Here is a 21,491-nt window from a genome sequence, read left to right on the forward strand (position 1 = left end):
TCAAGGGGACAGTGCGGAGCTGGAAGTTTGAAACTAGGATGAGGTGGGGGAAGGGGAAATGAGGAAGCTGTTGAAGTAAGCAAATGTGGCTGTGGTACCGAGTTTGTTTCATGACATGGTTGAAGAGCTTCAGGGCAGAGGAAATGACCTGGGAGTTGCAGTGGGAGAGGGACTCCCTGAGATTCTGGTAGAAATAGGAGGAAAACTTCTTGAAGGCTACCTACCCAATAGTTTCTGCTGAAGTCAATGGGGGATTAAAATCATGAAGGATGTTAAATGGGTGGGTTTCCTTGAATGTGGATTTGCAGACAGACTGTGGTGAAGGAGGTGTTTGGTATGCTTGCCTTTATTGGTCAGAGCATTGAGTATAGAAGTTGGGACATCATGTTGCAGCTTTACAGGATATTGGTTACTTTTAGAGTGCTGTTCAATTTTGGTCTCCCTGCTATAAGGAATGACTTTAAGAAACTTGCAAGGGTTCAGAAAAGATTTACAAGAGTGTTGCCAGGGTTGCAGGGTTTAAGCTAGAGGGAGACGCTAAATAAGATATGGCTATTTTCCCTGGAGTATTGGAGGCTGAGGCGTGACCTTTAGAGGTTGTTGAAATCATGGGGGGTTTGGTTAGGATGAATAGTCAAGGCCTTTTCCTCCGGTTAGGGGAATCCGAAACTAGAGGGCATAGGTTTAAGGTGAATGGGGACAGATTTAAAAGAAACCTAAGGGGCGACTTTTTCATGATGAGGGTGATGCATGTATGGAATGAGCTGCCAGAGGAAGTGGTGGAGGCAAGTACAATTACAATGTTTAAAAGACGAAAACATGAATAAGAAGGGTTTAGAGAGTTTTGGGCCAAATGCTGGGCAAATGGGGCTAGATTAATTTAGGATACCTGGTCAGCATAGATAAATAGGACCAAAGGGTCTGTTTCTGTGTTGGACATCTCTATAGCTGCTCAGTTTTGCTCTGCTGGTTTACTGCTGAATAGTTATTTTCACCCATCCCGTACTTTTTAAGACTATCCTAAAACATTCTGTGTTGGCCGAAACCATTGTACACAGTGACTTTTTTATGGCCCACAACTGCTACAGGTTGCAAATGTTGCACTGTCAGAAAGAGATCAGGAGGAGTGAGGCAAAGGATTGGGACAGGGGAATATGAAGGGTGTTGGGGAGTTTAGTCAATAATTGGGTGGCTGGAACTGTGTTGATATTGCGAGGTTGCATGTGGGGGATTTGACAGTTCATCTGATGGATCATTACCAGCTGTTAACTTGTTCACTGTAATCTCAGCTGCCATCAATGAAACGGACAAGAATAATTCCCGGGTGACATTTTAACTTGACTATAAAACAAACCACACTTGCAAATCGCAAGTGACCTTGTGCCAATTTAAAATGTGCTCATTTCCCTCAGGATTGGCTGAAGAATAGATGCTGGCTAACAAATCTGCACATATTACATATCTAACCACATGTATTTAACAATTTGATTTGAGTTGGATGCCTGTGAAATTAAACAGATCTTTATTTACTGCCGGAGATTGGCTGATAGAGCTTAGGCCTCCCAAAGAATATCTGACTTTTGTAAGTTGATTAGGATCAACTTGATGTCTAATTTTAAAACAAAATCACTGAGTCTATGTGGGTACAGTGGCTCTTGTGATGCAGTGGTGGTGTCCCTACTTCTGGGCCAGAAGGCCTGGGTTAAGACCTACCTGCTGCAGAGGTGTGTCAGAATATCTCTGAACAGTTTGATTAGAAAATATCTAACCTGTTTTAGTGATTTGCATTGAAGAAACTTGGTTGGCTTGTACAATGTTTAAAAACTCAATAATTCACAGGCTGTGAGCATCACTGCTGGGCCAACATTTATTGCCCATCTCTAGTTGCCCTTGAGCTGGTGATGAGCTGTCTGCACGAATTGCTGGAGGGCATTTGGTGTAGTTAGACCTACAATGCTGATAGGGAGGGTTTCCCAGGACTTTGACCCAGTGACACTGAAGGTATGACGATATTATTTCCAAATCCGGATTTTAGGTGGCATAGAAAGGAACATTTGGGTGGGAATACACCCATGTATCTGTTGCCCTTGTCCAATGGTAGCAGTTGTGGGTTTAGAAAGTGCTGTTTCAGGAGCCTTGATGAATTTCTATGGTGCATCTTGTAGATACCCACTGCTATTACTGGGTGTTGGTGTGAATAGAGTGAATGATTGATTGTTTCTGGCTTTCATTTGTCTATTTACTAAGCAGTTCCATTCAGTAACCAAGTAGGTCAAGCACTCATTACATCAAGGAACTCTTGCCTTTTTTAATCTGACCATTTTATGAACACTAGAGTGTTATGACGAGGGATAGTAAGCTGAACCAAAACAGCCCCATTATCATGGGATTCACAACAGTGAAATTAAAACCTGCAATGACGCTCAGATTTGTTCAATTGTTCGTAACCAGACTTTATGATTAAAAGATATTGGACGCCAAGTTTATAACTTCAACAAAAATTAATAATTTTTATTTATAATATGACTTCAGCAGAAGAAAGATAAACAACAACGTAATCTAATCAATATCTATAATCTAAGCCCAATCTTTGTCTTTCATAAACTTCTGCTTCTTCACTGGTTGGCACAGTGAAGGAATAAATTTTAAAGAAGTAAATTAAAGAATTTTATTTGCCAGGTGGATAATCATTTCAATGAAGGATACCAAACCTTCATGAAATCCTTTGAATTGTAGTACAGACACATAAGACTGCATATTTTGCTTGAATTCTAAAGTCACTGGTCAATGCAGAGAACTTCCACAGACCTCTGGAGACTGACTTATAGCAAACGTTTTGTTAATGGCACCTATGGGACTAGGAGAATGTTGGCTGATCAAAGATTCTAGTTGAACAAGAATGTAAAAGCATATGCTAAATAATAGAGAAGTATAGGGGATATAGACATCACTGTTACTCTTTTATTGACAGAATAAGTCACTTAAATAATAATGCAACTTTGCCTTCAATAAAACTTAGCAGCAGAAAATCGTCTTGCACCCTCAACTGACTATTCCAACATCGCAGATGGCGATAATATAGCCATAAAATTTCCAGTATTTGAGTTTTACACTGTTTGATACTTTGAGAGTGCCAAAGTTTAAAACAAAATCTTGTGTATTTCCTACAGACTGAGGTTCTTTTCTCAAAACTTTTAGCAAGTTGATAACTGGAAAAGAACTAGAGAGAGCGTAAATAATAAAACAGCCCCAGTCCAGAAGCATTCTAAAACAAAACTGCTTCCTGCCCAAAACCCAGTCAGCACCAATTCATTTTTTCCCCTTTACTGCACCATAATCTGTGATTGGCTGGCCAGCACTGATCCTCTCTTGATTGACCAATTCGACATCCAATCAGCTGCCAGTCCCTGAACAAAGCAACACCTCGATGCTAGTTCATCTACAGTGTTCTTGGAGCAGGAATTAACCTGCACTACCTTTCCAGGCCAATTCCAAATTACAAGCATCGGTCATTCATTCTCTCTTTAAAACAAGCTATATTGGAAGTCCAATTTTCAGCTTCGACTCCATTTCAAACCAAAACTTGGAAAAATAAAAGTGATGGTCTCAATAAAAGTAAAAGTTCAAGTATACATACGTGCATCATAAAGAAGAGATGTCAGGAGTACAAGGATGACAGATGTCTATCTCTCATTTTTATTTTCTTGTAATCTTTCTTTGCGGGGTGAGGTAGGGAAGCAAGAAAAGTCATAACTCTGTCCTCGTGCATCTCTTGCTTTCAGTTATGCTGTGCCTCTCCCGGGGATCTGTGATGTTGACATTGGATATCTAAAATGTGAAGTTTCTTTTAAAACAATCTAATACCATTACTCTTTTTTTTTTATTGGGAGAGAAAAAAGCTTGTCTGTAATAATTTTCAGTAGTTGGTGGCATTATGGACTTAACACATCTGCATGTGGTCCAGTGCCTAGATGTGCTGACTGCTTATTTGCTGCAATTAGACTGTAAACTGTGCTAGGTAAAAACAATGACTGCAGATGCTGGAAACCAGATTCTGGATTAGTGGTGCTGGAAGAGCACAGCAGTTCAGGCAGCATCCAAGTAGCTTCGAAATCGACGTTTCGGGCAAAAGCCCTTCATCAGATAAACCGTGCTAGCTGTAGCTACAGGATTCTCTTCCTAAATCTGTTTCTTCATTTAGCTCACTTCCTTTAAGACCCAATGTATATCCCAAATCTTTGTCCACATTTTTGGTCACCCTTACTCTGTAATTTTTTTTATCCCTCTGTGGACATGTGAACATCTCTGGCGAGGCCAGCATGTGTTGCCCACCCTGAATTGCCCCTGAGAAGGGCACTGTACTCCTTCCAAACCCATGACTACTTCGATCTAGAAGGGCAAGAGCAGCACATAAGTGGGACCACCACAAACAAGTTCATAACCAAGCCATTCATCTCGGAAATCAATTGCTATTCCTTTTTGATTTTTTTTTTCTCTCTGTTTGATCCAATAAGAAAGCAATGTATTTTCAAGGTGGGATAGTGTGCAACATGGAGGCTTTAGGCTTGGAAGGTGCTGTAAAAACATGCTTAGTGATTTGCTGCAGTCCGCCTTGAATATATTATTACTGTATGGCAGTGGAGGGATGAGTAAGTTTTTAAATGAGTGAATGGAGTGCCAATCAAGCAATCTGTAAAGGTTTTGAGTTGTATCAGTGTTTTTCATACAAGCAAGGAACAATAGTAGTCCATTTGGCCCTTCATGCTTGTACTACTGTTCATTGAGGTCATGGCTGATCTGATTTTCACCTCAACGCTATATTTCTTGGTAATCAAGAATATACGCCAGACCATGTGTTGCATTAGCGAACAAGGTAGATATTTCTGACAGTCGACAAATTTCATGGTCATCTTTAGACTTTTGACTACTGAGGTGTATTTTTAAAAAATTGAATTTGAATTCCACCATCTGTTGTGGGGCCATCATAACCACCACCAACACCACCACCCCCCCCAACAACACCGCCGTCCATCCGTACATCCCTCTGTGCCAGAGTTGTGTAATGGCATATCTGAACAGGCTGATTTGAAAATGTCTATATTTTAGTGGTTTTGTGGCACAGTGTAGTGTCCCTATCTTTGAAGCAGGTAGCCCAAATTCAAGTCCCAGCTACTTCAGAGGCGTGTCATAACATGTCTGAATGGATTGCTTAAAAGTATTGACCTTCAGGAAACTGATGTCCTCGGATAGAGATAATTGACTCCAACAACTACAAGTTTTATGGTTGTGCCAAGTATGTCTCTAACCAGGAGCTGTTTTCCACCCAATTCTCATTGATTTCAATTTTGGTAGGAACTTCCCATACCCCCTGCTATCCCTGGTCCTGATGTTGAGAGGAGTCACTCACGCCTAGGTCATGTGTTAGCATCTCGTTCATATTGGAACTGGAACTGTAATGAGGTCAGGAGCTGAATGGCTGTGCAGGAATGCTGAGCATTTATCCAATCTGTTAGTTATGTGATCAGTCAATTCTAATTAAATCCCACTCCCAGCTCCAGCCCAACACCAGGTCCTAGCTCCTAGCCCTGCTGTGTTTTCACCGTCATCCTGCACCCCCCCCCCAACCAGACCTCCCCTTAGGTGAGGCCAAACGATCAGTCCTCAGCAAAAGGCCTTACCTTTCCCCCCCTCTGCTCTTCCAAGGATGCCTACCTTGAAGTTCTCCTCCTCTCTCTATAACTAAATTTCCCCCTCCTTTGGCTCAGTGCCATTTTTTTCATTATATTCTTTCCATACATCAGGCCCTATAGAAATGTAACTTTTTTACATGGGATTGTCTAACGAGATCAATTAGGATTGCACTTTCACATGTACCACATCAGTGCTGACACAGGTTGGTTTCAATGGCGCACCATTGGACAATGTGTTACTTATAAAAACAAGCATATACCAGTGTAAAAAAGGAGAAGGTAATTTTGTACTGGCACGTTGGAAAAGAGAAGGATTGTTAAAGGAAGGAATTAAGTACATGTGCTGTCTTTGCAATGTCTGAGATGCTTCATATCCAGTGAATTACTGTTGAAGTCCAGTTACTATTATGGTGCATCCAAATTTAGGAACCATTTTGCAGACCAGTTTCCACAGCTAATTAATTAAGTTAGTCTGTTTGTGTGATGACTAGGACAAGATGTTGGGTGAGACAAAAAAAACCTCTTGACCATGTAGTGTTCCCTCAATACTGCAATGAAAGATGGTTGTGAAATGACTACTAGACCCTACACCACAACATTCTCCAAACCAGCTCTACTCACCCCCACCCCCCTCCCAACCACCACAATTGGTCTATGTCTCCCTCTTATTTCACCATCTCTCTTCCTTCCTCAAAATGTTTCTTAAAATCTATATCTGTCAAAACATTCACCTTAATGTCGCTTATGTGACTTGATAGTGCATTTTGTTCTATAACATTCCTGTGTGGGATTGTGTATTAAATTGAGGCTTTTGCAGAAATGCAAGTTGTTAAGCAATTCTGAATTGAGGGAAAGATTGTAGAGCATGAAATCAATTATGTTGACACTTTGTCAGAGAGAGAAATGGAGATGTTTGCTACTTGTGCATTCTCTCTGAATGTATTTGGATGAAAAATGATGGCAAGAAAGTGAGCAACGTTCCAGCTGTATTCAATCCAAATAGCTCATAAAATGTTGCATTTTAAAATTGTTTTTGTAGCAATAATTTAAGAGATTCTCAAATTTTTATGACTACTCCCCTACAAGAAAAGGTCAATTTGTGCCCAACTCTTCTAAGCCGACCTAGTAGAGAAGGATGTGTAAGTGTAACTAGCTTATCAAACTAGCAGCAGTTTTCCCCAAAAGAAATTCTCTAAATCTTTTGAATTACATAGTTCATAGTCCTGGAGAAAAATGGATCTCGTCTGCTGCTTCTGCACAGGAGGCCCACTCTATTTGTGATTACATTTTGGAAAATCATTTCTTTGAAAATGTCAGGGTAGACTTTTATTTTGTCTTCACCGATTGAGTGGAAACTTGTAGCTCAGTACCAGTACATGATAAAAGCTGAAGCTCGTTCTACTGAAATGGAACCCATGTGAGTTCTGCATTGAGCAAATAATCCATTGTGCTTGCTTTATAGGAAAGAATGTATAACTGCAATTAATTTGTCAAACCTGGCAAATTTTTCCACGTACTGAAAATCTAACCACTTGCATGTTAACGATTTATGAAAACAGCATATTATGAAAACAGCAACCAAATGCAAGATTAATAAAAAGGATAAAGTTTTGCAGAATCCCAAATAAAGATATGCTCCTTCAAGATTTGACCAGCTGATCACAATCATAGTCACAAACTAGGCTGGTAGCATTGCATCAGAACATCAGTTTATTTTTGTTCTGTGCAAGAAATTCAGCTTTAACATCCCAGGAGGTTTCCTTCAAATCCTGTTCAGAATCATGGTAAGGAATAGAAAAAATTGCACTTTTCAACTTTGTTTATGATGTAGCTTTTAGTTATGTTTGTTCATGGTATGTGATCATCACAGGCTGGACCAGCATTTATTTCCAATCTGCAGCTGTCCCAGGGAGGCTGCTGGTTAGCTCCCACCTTGAACTCCTCCTGTTCTTATGATATATGGGCACTGAAAGTGGTGTTAGGAAGGGAGCTTCAGGAATGTGACCCAGTGACAGTGAAGGAGCTGAAATATACTTCAATGGTGACATAGGAGGGGAGCTTGCAGGTCAGGATGTTCCCATATATCTGCTTGTTCTTCTAGGTGGTGGAGGTTGAGAGTGTGAAAGGTGCGATAATGCATCTTGTAGGTGGCATACACTGCTACCACTGTGCATCAGTGGTAAAGGGAATACATGTTGAAGCTGGTGATTTGGGTGTCAGTCATGTGGGCTTGTTTATCTTGAATGACATCAAGCTCCTTCAGCACTGCTGGAGCTGCACTTATCAGACAAGTGGAGAGCATTCCATCACACGGTATATGCCTTGTGGACAGACCTCTTGGATTCAGTAGGTATGTTATGCATTGCAGGTTTCTCATTCTCTGACCTGCTCCTTGGACACCATATGTAATGGCTGGTCTAGTTGCTTTCTGGAGAGATTCATTGCGATCAGTCTGAAGAATGGGACACACAGCCTAACCCAGGGCACCTCACACCTTCAGTGTATTATCTGAGCTGACATGGCATCTCTTGTTAAAGTTCACTTGAGAATGTAACTTTAAAAAAAAGTTCTGGGATTTACATTATGAAAGAACTGAAACCAAAATGGTCATCCTAAAAGATGACCGACTTAACAAACAATCCAGGTCTTTTTCAATGTATAATATCAGTTACATTTATGCTATACATTCTGTGTCTTATGATCTTACACTCCACAATCACCTGATGGAGCAGCACTCTCAAAACTAGTGCTTCCAGATAAACCTGTTGGACTGTAATCTGATGTTGTGATTTTGAACAATGCAAATGAACTATGCAATGCAGGAATGCACCTGAACTTTGATCAGAGATTTTGTTTCATTTTATAAATGCCTTCGTAGTGCATAAACTTATTTATATAAAGGTGTTGCACTTAAATAAACCCGCTGCAAATGTGTCTGTAAATCGCTAGCAATGAGAAACAAAATGTAAAGTTTAACAGGCAAAGGACAGTTCTATTTGTGCATCACAAGTATTTGAGAAAAGGGTGGAATAATCGACCAAAATCAGATTCATAATCTACAAAAGTGCCCAATCAGTAGTTTGGTTACTGATGCAGGTTGTTTTGCAGGTTGTTAGTAACAACAGCATCAGTCAAGTGTTCGTTCACTCACACACTTCACTCTGTCTCTCATTCTCTCTCACACACACACACACACACACACACACACACACACACAGAGTCACTCACTGTCTGTCTCTCATTCTCTATAGCTCATTCGTGCTGTGGCTTGTTTGTGCTCTGGCTCGTTTGCGCTCTCGTTCTAGCTTGTGCTCTGTCTCATTCTCTCGCTCACTCTCTCTTGCTTGCTCTCTGTCGCACTCGCGCTCTCTCTCATGCTCTCTTTCTCTCAAAGAGGCAACATACCCCACCTCTCAATTTTTTCACTGGGCTTCTTGATTGTACAACGTGCCTAGCAGAAGTACACAGGTAGCTATTTATTAATACAATCTGAACTCCAGCATCACCTGATCCATTTCTTCACTCCTTCAGATTTGACAGGCAGTGAATAGCCTAAACATCTGAAGGCTAGTACAGGAGCAGACTGGTGCTTTTCTGTGGAGATGAGAGGTTCAGGATTATTCCTCCTCATTTGGGAAAAAATAGTGACCGGCAATTGGGTGAACCCTCAATAATTTTACCAAATTCTTTCCCCCAAAGGTCCCTTTTTAAGGGCTATTGATCAAGCCACCAAATACATGTCTATTTGCACCATTTTACACCACCACTCATGTCACATGAGAGTCCATATTCTACTAGTCCCAATCCTCCATGCTCTGGAAAGCACACAGGAACTAGCTGCTTTCTCCTTTTGGCCTGTTCCACTGTAAATGCCTGGCCTTGGGCACTGTAGGTAAAGGATGCAATCTTTGCCACTGGCACTTGGAAAAGAAAGAGAAAAGTGGATGATAATGAACAGGAGAAAAATGTTGAGTACACACGGGAGGGTTGCTTTCGGGGAAGCTATGAAGTGTAATGGAAATAAGGATATCTGTCCTTGCATTGTCGGTGAATATGGAGTTTGATTGCAGCATTCAAACATAAGATTGATAGTTCGATGTTAGGTAAGGGTATTAAAGGCAGACACATGAACTTGAGTATAGAATAGCCATGATCCCAATGATTGCCAACAGGTTTGAGGGATTAGATTAGATTAGATTAGATTAGATTAGATTAGATTAGATTAGATTAGATTACTTACAGTGTGGAAACAGGCCCTTTGGCCCAACAAGTCCACACCGCCCCACCGAAGCGCAACCCACCCATACCCCTACGTTTACCTCTTAACTAACACTACGGGCAATTTAACGTGGCCAATTCACCTGAACTGCACATCTTTAGGACTGCGGGAGGAAACCGGAGCACCCGGAGGAAACCCACGCAGACACGGGGAGAACGTGCAAACTCCTCACAGTCAGTCACCTGAGGCGGGAATTGAACCCGGGTCTCTGGCGCTGTGAGGCAGCAGTGCTAACCACTGTGCCACCGTGCCGCCCACGATCAGGGGACAGAGTGGGATTGGAAGTTTAGAGGTGTAGCACCAGAGGAAGGAGCTTTCACAGGGATGGAAGGGAGCAAAATGGTTAGATTTAACATGTAATAGGAGCATGCTGATGAATTGAGATCATTAGATGACAAGTGGCTTCTACTGTGATCTGGATTTTGAGGCAGTGAAATGTTGAGAACTGAAATGCTGGTGTTAAAGTCAACGTCACTGTTGATTCGTTTATTTGATCTACTAAATACTAAGCTAACATATTTCACTTTTAGAAAGCACTAAGGGTGGAGTATTTGCAGGAATGGAACAATCTAGCAATCAGCACGAAAGCTGGGAGAATCATGTGAGGTCAGCAGTAAGGAGCTTCCTGCTGTCAAGAGCTAGATTTCAATTTCCAAGCAAGTGTGCAATAGCCAGATGAGATCCTGCAAGTGAGGAGCAAGAGGCTTATTTGCATGCATTATTCTCATTATCACATTACCTTGTTTCATTGAATGGCAGCTTCCCATACTCGCGCATGTCTGATCAAAAACGAGAAGGCAACAATTTCTGATATGTAAGTTAGAGCAGTAACTTGGCACCTTTAGCTCAGCTTGCCCTTCCAGCCATCCATCAGTCATTAACATCTCAGGCACATTTCCATGGGTAGCAAATATATGCAAACCACCCCCACCCCATTCATTCAAGACCTCCAGGTCTCTGTCAGTAAAACAGGTTTAATTGCCCCCCACCCCACAACCATATGGTCTTATGGTAACCACGCAGGACAACTATGGACTGCCAGTGCTTGATCGGGTGCGTGGCTGGTCTTTAAATATGGTATCAGTACCAGGAAAAGTTAATGGACTTGGTAATGGCTAGTACTTCTGCCTGTAACAAGTAGGAGAATAGGATACACGAGATGCCATCTGGGCATGGGTAACAAGGTAAGTTTGGCATGAATGTTTGGTGGGGGTTGGGGTGGGGGTGGGGGGGAGGGGGGGGGAAGGGGATGTAAAAAGAAACCCACTGGGGCTTGTGGAGAGAGAACCTCCAAGAAAGGCACAGCGATTTTAAACATTTTACAGTCCCAAATGTTAGGTGATTGCAAATTACTGACTTGGCTAAACTTAACCAGACTGCTTAATGTTCAGCGTAAAGTGATAATGTTTACTGTGCAACCATATTCCCAGACCCTTAGAAATGCATCTAAAATTTTGTCCATCAGTATTTGCATTTGCCCTTCTATGCTGTTTGAGGTTAACTATAAAACTCTAGTATAAACGATGTTCTGTATACCACAGTATATAATTTGCAAATGCTGTATTATTACCTGTTTATGCATATCACAGCTAAGCTGGAGTTTTTGTGCCCTGAATCTGTTTTCTTTTATTCAATTAGTCAACTTCTGCCAATTTGCTGGGTTGCCATATTCACTGCAGCATTATACTACAGCCTGAAAGAGTAGCATATTTGAAGAGCACAACCTTGTAGGAGAATGGATAAAGCAATACTTCTACTGTAAAGAAAAGCATTGTTTATATCTTCTGAAAGTTTATTCAGTTGAACATAAATTTCATAATTTAAGCAAGAAATGTTTGCCTTGTTGAGGGTAAATTTTAAATGTAGTTGAAATCCCTTTTATAAATATCTATGTTTAAGCAGTAGAACTCATGTTTTTGATCAGAGCAAATAGATTTCTTCATGGAAAAACAAGTCTCTGAACTATAGGATGTATATGATTACTAATGTGGTGGAAAAAGTTGGCTCTGGTATTCTGTAGGGAAACGTGCTTTATATTTCTGGTGATTATTTTGCTAACATTAATGAATGAAGGAAAATGTACCTCATGATGCCTGGAATTTAATTACAGTTATACTGCAGGTGTATTTAAACTGGCAATACTGTGTGCCTCTTTATGTAATTGCAAGGACTAGTTTCAATTAATAAATCATTCTTTCTAAAACCCCTTTGGAGCCCTAGTTTTGCGAGTAATGTTGATGCCCCTTACCACTTTTGTGGGATGCTTCGGAAATGGCTGGCATGTAACCTTGCTAAATTTGTGTCATAATGAAAAGCTACAGAATAAATGTATTTCTGAATGACACTGAAGGTTTTCTATCCAAGCGAGAGCCTGAACAGGCTCCTTGCAATGCCTGTTATTGTACAGTTTGAGTGGCCACACAGGGATTGGAATGTTTGTTCTTTTCAGCAGACTGAGCTGCAAGTTATCCAGGATGCATATGTAGGCATCTCCTGTCTCAGCATTAATTTCCATGCCAGCAGTCTTTCAAGATGATTGCACTGAAATTTGAGCCTGATAGAGTGAAAAGGCCAGTTCTGTCTTGAAGTTGGTAAGGTACTCCAGATATGTGGGATATGTCCCATTTGTTCAATAAATTTTTTGTCAAGGAAGAAAGGATTCAAATTTCTACCTGGTTTCCATATCTGCTACGCCCGCTCTCCCTTGCCATGCATTAGGTCGGGGTCTGGGCATCCTGGGAGTTGTGCTTTCGATAAACCTCTGGTAGAATTTGAGCCAGTGAAGAAGAGTTATAACTGACACCATAGAGCTTCGCCAGATAATTGGCCTATCTATGATCAGTTACTTTCCCCCAAGTAGCAACTTCTTTCACTGAAAGCAGAAGATCAGAAAAGGAAAATGACCTTTAAGATCCCCCGAACTTTCTGTCCACTAAAAAAGCTCTGATGTTCCAATGCGCTCAGCATCTAGGCTCTGCAGTTAACTTGGTGCTAGGATTTGGGATTGGATCACTGTCACTGATTTGGGGCAATAATATCCATGGTTATGTGAAACTTTTTTGAAAATTTTAAGCTCAAATATGTGAAAGAAAAATAGTTAGCCAATTATTCATGTGATCTTTTTTCTCCACTTCATTTTTTTTTTGTTTGTAATCCTGATTAAAAATGTGATCTAGCCTTGGTCATACAATTTCCAAATCATTTTATCTCTTTTCCCTTTTCTGTTGCAGGGCCAAGCTATTTTTGCAAGTGGGAGTCCTTTCGACCCAGTTACCTTGGAAGATGGACGTGTGTTGTATCCTGGCCAGGGTAACAATGCTTATATTTTCCCAGGAGTTGCCCTTGGGGTTGTAGCCTGTCGAGTGAGGCACATCCATGATGAAATTTTTCTTATTGCAGCAGAGGTAATGTGTTCCTTGTTCAATTAGTTTATAGACTATAACATTAGTGCTGTGGAGATAGCAAAATGATTAATAATTAAAGATGATCTCCAGCATCTGCAGTTCTTTGTTTATTGTTCACATACAAAAGGTGTACAGTTTGTTGTCTGCACACTCCATCTTCAGCACAGTATGTCTGCTCTTTATTGGATTACTGTGGAACACTGATTTAATGAACTGTATTTCTTAATTTCAATAAGTGTAATATTACAGTTGAGCCCCCATGCTGCTTTTCCCTGAATTGTAGGGAGACGGCCTTAATTTCAAATAAGGTAGCATTTCTATAGTGTTTAAGGCTCTATTTTGAATGTGTGAGCAACAGACTGGAACTATATTTTTCCCCAAGAAATTTGCCAATGTTGTTTTGTATTGCGTGCTATATGATTTAGTGACTCATTGATGGGTTTGCTACTACATCTAGCAGTCTGATTCACCCTGTGCTTTACTCTAAGAGGAACAAAAACAGGGTAAAGAATAGAGTAAATAATCCACTTAAAAAGGCATGCAACCAGTCTTGTACCTGCAAAATTAAATACACGATATAACATGTCTCATTACTTTGTTTTCATATAGTACTCTAAATGATTGAATGAATGATTGAACTCATTTACGGCACGGTGGCTCAGTGGTTAGCACTGCTGCCTCACAGCGCCAGGGACCCAGGTTTGATTCCTGCCTTGGGTGACTGACTGAGCAAACTCCACGCATTCTCCCTGTGTCTGCATGGATTTCTTACGCATGCTCTGGTTTCCTCCCACAGTCCAAAGATGTGCAGGTTAGGTGAATTGGTCATGCTAAATTGCCCATAGTCAGGTAGGAATATGGGGAATGGGTCTGGGAGGTTACTCTTCTTGGGGTCGGTATGGACTTGTTGGGCTGAAGGGCCTGTTTCAATACTGTAGGGAATCTAAGTTAATCTAATAATCATTTACAATGTCTGTGAGGCAGCCCTGGATGTTAGATGTTAGTCTTCAGAGATCCTTTTTGTTCATCACCACAGAATGTGATGCTTTGGCACTCCTCAGTGTTAACCGATTCAGACCCAAATACAAATGGACTAACACAAACAATGGAGGAAGTTTGTTTGTAATGGTTTGTTTCTGTGGTTAATAGTAAATTGACATACTTGTGACTAGCAACACGGTAATAGTTTTGAAAGTAGGCTTTTCTCTCTCATTTGTTGGAGAATATTTCCAAATACATAAAACAGAACTTCTGGTGCATTTATAATCTTATAATATGTGAGGTGTTTATCTTTGTAGCTTTCCATTTGAAGGGTAATAGACTTTAGAACAAGTAATAGTGCAATATCAGACATCCTTCATTTTATTTTTTAAGGTCAGCTTCATCCAAAATAAGCATCAAACTAATTCTAAGCAAACAGTATATCATGGCATGGTTCCACAGCAAGATATTTGAAGTTTCCCCTGCTGTTCAGTTAAATGTAGCATGATATTTCATGGTTGGGAGTTCAATATTTTCAAAGATGATAAGGTGTCAGTGTTTGCAGCCTCAAGATAAGAGGTTTTGGGATAGCTTGCTAGAACAGACTTTTTTATTTGAGTGTTGCCTGTTTTATTTCTAATGCTTTATTCATATCCCTATTGTTAGCACTTCCTTGTTTGACACCCAGGCAGAGTAAGTGGGGAATGCAATTTAAAAAGGGGTAGTCCAGTTTCCACAAAGTTATGATCTCAGCTGATGGTATCCAATCGCTGAGTGAGACCTGGCATGATAGAGCATAAGCTTTATTTTTGTAATTTGTTTACAAAGTTGCGGTTGTCAGTCACTGAACACAGTCACAAGAAACTGCCAATTAACAAAAGAACCTCATATAGAGAACACAGATTACATTATGCTATACAAGAATCATCTGAAATGGTTTTATAACAATAATAAAAATGAAGATTCAACTCTTTACTCTCAACAACAATCTTACTCAACCCTCAATGAACGGTAACCCCGCTTCAACTTTAAAGGTTCGTGCTCAGTGGGCATGGCTGTAATTGCTTTTCAGCAAACACCTACATTCAATCGCTGCTAATTCTTCAGTCAGTGTCTGCTGCTGAGACCTTTAAACAAATTACTCAAGCGGCTCATTTATTTCTTAATTTTGGGTCCTTTAAACTCCTTTTCCCGAAACAGAAGGCAGTGGAACTTTTGTCTTACTGACATTAAGCCAGTCAGGATTGATTTCCATCAGCTCTGACTGTACTGCTTCTGCTTCAAGCCTTTTTTCTCTGACTTGCTTCTCCCTCCGAAAGGCCCCTGCACGTTACCTGACCGCCTTGGTGGTTCTGTCTTTTCTAAGGAACTTGTTTCTGTCTCTATCTTCCAATGTCATAGGTTCTTGTCTCTTAGCAACAGAGTCCTATGTTACTTTGCCTTTGCTTCCAAGGCACTGAATTCAATGGTTTTAAAAGCTTTATAGAGATATATGCAAATGAATTTCCAGACAGCCCAGAACCATTCACAGAACTCAATATGAAACTAAAACTATCTTTCCATTCCTAATGCTTTCTAAAACACAGATCACTCTTCCTTCAACACTATTACCCCGTATCCCCTCCAGATTGATCTCAAAACTCTGAGACCTAGCTCTCAGCTCTGCCCTCGCAACTGGATGTTCAGCTTCCTGGTCCATAGACTGCAATTGGCAAAAGGTAGACAACTGCACCTCCTCCATGTTAACCCTTGGAGACCCCCAAGCGCATGTTCTCAGCCACCTACTGTACTCTCTGTGCATCCACAACTGTATAGCCAAATTCCGAATTAACCCCATCTACAAGTTAGCTGACAAGATTGCTGTGGTATCGAACATCGATGAGTCAGAATACAGAAAGGAGATAGAGGGCTTAGAGTCATAATGCAATGATAACCTCTCTCTCGATGTCGGCAAAACATAAGAACTGATCATTCCCTTCAGGAAGAGAGGAGGAGGAGGACACAGCCCCATTGACATTAACCGAGCAGTGATGGGGTTGAGAGCATCAAATTCCCAGGAGTGACGATAACAGAACATCGGTCCTGGACTTCCCACATAGAAGCAGCGCTCAAGAAGGCGCAACAACGCCGCTCATCCTCGGGTGGCTTAGGAAATTTGGCATGTCCAGAAAGTCCTTCGCCAACTTTTACAGATGCACCATAGAAAGCATTCCATCTTGGTTCATAACGGCCTGGTGCAGCAACTGCGCTGCTCCAAACTGTAAGAAACTACAGATGGTGTGCACAGCCCAAGACAATATGTAAGTCAACCTCTCCTCCACAGACTATATCTACACTTCACGTTGCCACGAAAGGCTGCCAACATCATCCAAGACCCTGGTAATGCTCTCCTACAACCTTTTCCATCAGGCAGAACATACAGAAGCTTGAACTTTCACACCAACAGGTTCAAGAATAGCTTCCCTACTGTTGTTAGTGTGATAAATGGAGTCTCTAACTTCAAATAATGTTGGTCTTGCTTTGTGTGCCACCTGTGCAGCTGTAACCTTGTATGCCTCACTCTGTCTAAGCACCCTATGATCTGCATGTCCTTGTTCGCTATGATCTGCCTGTACTGCTTGCAAAACAAAGCTGTTCACTGCACTGAGGTACACGTGGCTACAATAAATCAAATCAAATCAGATCTGATGTGCTGTGGAATCTTATAATTGCAACTCCCACAACTCACAAGTGAAGTTGAAAACCATTATTTTTGGTTTGAAGCAACTTAATAAATCAAAATTCACTAGACTCAGGATATCCAACTTGTATGTCAGCAGTTGAAAAGTAGGTACTTAGCTAATAAGGCTGTGTGGTTGACTTCATCACTTCCCTTATAAGCAGCATTGATAGTCTCAGACTATTTTACTGGCGAAATAAAATTTTTAAAAATGCCAAAACAATTAGTCTCAGGGATATTTAAGCATAACTCAACACCTCAGCTGGTTCTGATCAAACGTTACATCTGAAATGTTTAACCAACTCTTCTCGTGCCAATAGATGGTGACCATGATGTGTGTGTGTCATTTTATTCCATCAATAAAATGTAAATTGTATCAATATAAAGTCTTTCTGAAGTTTCAGAAATTTGACGATTAGTTTGGCTGATGGGCCAGCAGGTTTGTCTGTTATTTTCCACATATTCAATGCTGAGATTGATAGTGCAAGTCAGGTTTGCCCATGACTTTAAGTGGGTTGCAGTTCCAAGTCAGTATTGTAGTAACAGTCTACCTCTGACCTGTTGCACTCGGGCTCAGTGGAGATGGTTGGGAAGCACATTGCACTTGTCTGCCTCTGAGTTTCAGCAGGATCTCCTGAGAAATGGTTCAAACTAGCTCTCTGTTCTTATATCTGAGTGGTTCTGGATGGGGGCTGTTGTTAGAGGGGGGTTGCGGGGGGTGGATGGCAGGGCAGCTAAGACAATATGGTATTGAGTAAATGGGCTTTTTTTTGTTTTTGGAAGAAAGCTGTTGGAGAATTCAAGTAGTATTAAGTTTAGTTAAGTCTGTAGATAATTGCTGTAAGAGATATGGACACAAGTAATTAATCCCTGATTAGTCTAACTTCAGACTCAACAGATAAAGGGACAGTATTGAGAAGGGGTAGTGCTCAATGCAGGACTGAGGGTGTTTTCCTTGTGTGCTATATATGGAACAAAGGAAATGAGCTTGCAGCGCAGATTGAAATTGATAGTACAGTGTTATGGGTATCATGGTGACATATTGACAAGGTTATCAGGACTGGGATCTAAATATCCAAAGATACCTTTCCTGTTGAAAGGATAGGTAGATGGGTAAAGGGGGCGGGGTTGCCTTGTTAGTTAAAAATGAAATTAAATTGATTAGCAAGAAGCTATAGTCTGAAGGCATCGAATCTGTGTGGATGGAGTTGAGGAACTGCAACAGAAAAAAAGACTCTGGGAGTTGTGTACAGGCTACCTAGCAGTAGGATATGGGGCGGAAAATAAACCAGGAGATAGACAAGACATGTAAGAAGGGCACTACCACAATAATCATGGAGGACTTCAATATGCATCATTGGAGTCAGAGGGTCCTAGAGGTTTGGAAAATGGCAATTGTAACACCCTACTGTCCAAAGATATGCAGGTTAACTGCATTGGCATGCTAGATCATGTCCAGGGGATGTGCAGGTTAGGTGACTTGCACAAGGACTTTGACAGGCTAGGAGAGTGGGCAAATAAGTTGCAGATGGAATGTAATCTGGAAAAGTGTGAGATTATGCACTTTGATAAGATGCGTAGCGGTGTAGATTGTTTGTTTGTTTTTTCTAATTGGGGGAGTCTTCAGAAATCTGAAGCACAAGGGGACTTGGGAGTCCTAGTTCAGGGGACACCTGTGAGTTCACTTGGAAGGTAGGAAGGCAAAAGCAATGTTAACATTCACTTAAAGTGGACTAGAGTACAAGAGCTGAGGCTGAAGATTCACACACCATTTGGAATATTCTGAGCAGTTTTGGCCCCTTTATCTAAGGCAGAATGTTCTGGTGGTGGGGGTCCAGAGGAGATTTACAAAAATGATCACTGGGATGAAGGGATTCACATATGAGGAGCAGTTAAGGCCTCTGGATCTGTACTCTGTGGTGTTTAGAAGGTTGAGGGAAATATGATTGAAACTTAGGCCTAGATGGAGTGGATGTGATGAAGGTGTTTCTCGGAGAAACTAGGAGTCTAGAACACAGCCTTAGAATGAAGGGACAACCTTTTAGAACTGAGGTGAGAAAGAATTTCTTGAGGTGAATCTGTAGACCTTATTGCCACAAAAAACTGTGGATGTCAAGTCACAGAGCTTATTTAAGTTAGAGATAGGTTCTTGATTAGTAAGAAGATCAAAGATTATGGGAAGAAGTCAAGATTAGAGTGGTGCTGGAAAAACACAGCAGGTCAGGCAGCATTCGAGGAGCAGGAAAATTGGCGTTTTCGGGCAAAAGCCCGTCATCAGGAATCAAGCAGCAGAGTGGGACTGAGAAAATTATCAGCCGTGATTGAATGATATAGCAGACTCGATGAGCCAAATGGCCTAATTCTACTGATTATATTTTATGGTCTGATGCAGCCAGCTAAAATATATTATGAAAACTATGTAAATCTTGGCTGAGTGACTCAAGGTATGCAATATAGTCTTAAACATGAACAGATTTATTGAAAGGTTTTGATTTACTAATTGAATGATACATTTTCAATGTACACAGGAATTTGTGCACCTGTTCATCATTATATAGTTTGCAGCAGAGAGAGTTCAGCTTCTATAGTAGCTCTAAAATTAGTTTTCTGTATTTGTGTGACTAATATCTATTATTTATACATATAAACAAAATGGTGATTGTCAACAATTATTAAATGTTATATAATTGTTCACATTTACTCCTTAGCGTAGTTGAGTAAAGAGAAGCTTAATTCATTAAACTCAGTCAAGAAGTACCAATTGATGATGGAAACTGATTCCTAAATCATTCAAATGGATAAAACTATTCTTAATGAACCAACCCATATCTACAAAACTGAATAATCCAATAACCCGAGCATCACTGACCTAACTTATCATGTTTTGTCTGTAAACACCACCACAGATAATCAATTATGTTACATAACACAGTTGTGTAATGAATTTGACTGCAATTAGTTCAAGTTGTTTAGGCTTTCAAGGGAAGGACCCAGGTAATGTTTTGGGAACCCAGATTCAAATCCTGCCATGACCGATGTGGAATTTGGAATCAACAAAAAAAGTCTGGAATTAAGCATCTATTGATGACCATGAAACCATTGTCCATTGTCTGAAAAACCCATATGTCTCACTAATGCCTGCCATCTTCACCTGGTCAGACCTGCATGTGACTCCAGGCCCACAGCAATGCCGTTGACTCATATGCCCCTCAGTTGTACGAATTGTTACAGAGTTTCAAAGAAGTGAAACTGGACGATAACCTCTCATCGACCTAGTCACCAGAAAAGATAACAGCAGAAACAGACCTGTCAACCCTGCAGAGTACTCCTTCCTTAACATCTGGGAGCTAATGCAGAAATTGACAGAACTTTCAGACTAGTCAAGCAACAGCCTGATGTAGTCATACTCACGGAATCATACCTTACAGACAATATTCCAGACGCCACCCATCACCATCCCTGGATATGTCCTGTCCCACCATCAGGACATACCCAGCAGAGGTGGCAGCACAGTGGTATACAGACTGGAGGGAGTTGCCCTGGGAGTCTCCAACATTGACTTTGGACCACATGACCTCCTGCTGATTACCATGTACCATCCTCCCTCAGCTGATGAATCGGTACTCCCTCATGTTCAGCAACGCTTAGAGGAAGTGCGGAGTATGGCAATAGCATAAAATATACTCTGGGTGGGGGATTCCAACATCCACCACCAAGAGTGGCTCAGCAGTAGCAACTACGATTGAGCTGGTTGGGTCCTAAAGGATATAATTGCTATACTGGGGCTGTGGCAGGTTGTGAGGGAAAGGTACTCTTGACCTCATCTTTTACCAGTCTGCCAGCTGCAGATGTATTTGTCCATGAGAGTATCGGTAGGAGTGACCTCCGCACACTCCTTCTGGAGACAAAGCCACGCCTTCACATTGAGAGCAACCTCCATGTTGTATGGCATTATTCACCATCCTAAATGGGACAGGCTTTGCATAGATCTAGCAACTCGACGTGGCATCCATGAGACACTGTGGGCCATCAACAGCAACAGAACTGTACTCCAGCGCAATCTGTAACCTCATGGCCAGGCATATCCCCCACTCAAACCAGGATCAGCCCTGGTTTTGATGGAGAGTGTAGGAGGGCATGCCAGAAGCAGTACCAGGCATAACTGAAGACCATGCTGTATATCTCGATGACTCTGAGGTTTCAAACTGGTGAAACCACCAAACAGGACTACTTGCGTGCCCAAACAGCATAATCAGCAAGTGATGGACAGCTCTGAGATCCCATACCTAATGGATCAGATTTAAGTTCTGAAGTCCTTTCACATCCAGAAGTGAATGGTGCTGGATGATTAAACAACTCATTGGAGGAGGCTCCACATATATCCCCATTCTCGATGATTGATGAGCCCATGTGTCCTA

General features: G+C 41.1%; 1 protein-coding gene across 1 annotated transcript in view; it reads left to right on the forward strand.

Annotated features, from left to right (window-relative positions):
• Nucleotides 1-21,491, forward strand: part of LOC122547230 (NADP-dependent malic enzyme-like) — a 434,918-nt gene that overhangs the window by 396,445 nt on the left and 16,982 nt on the right. Inside the window, exon 12 of the mRNA XM_043685873.1 lies at nt 13,200-13,373. Within this exon, the coding sequence (XP_043541808.1) occupies nt 13,200-13,373 (174 nt within the window). The remainder of the gene's footprint in view (nt 1-13,199; nt 13,374-21,491) is intronic.

The sequence above is a fragment of the Chiloscyllium plagiosum genome, chromosome 3 (genome assembly GCF_004010195.1).
Source record: "Chiloscyllium plagiosum isolate BGI_BamShark_2017 chromosome 3, ASM401019v2, whole genome shotgun sequence".
In the NCBI taxonomy this organism is placed as follows: Eukaryota; Metazoa; Chordata; class Chondrichthyes; order Orectolobiformes; family Hemiscylliidae; genus Chiloscyllium; species Chiloscyllium plagiosum.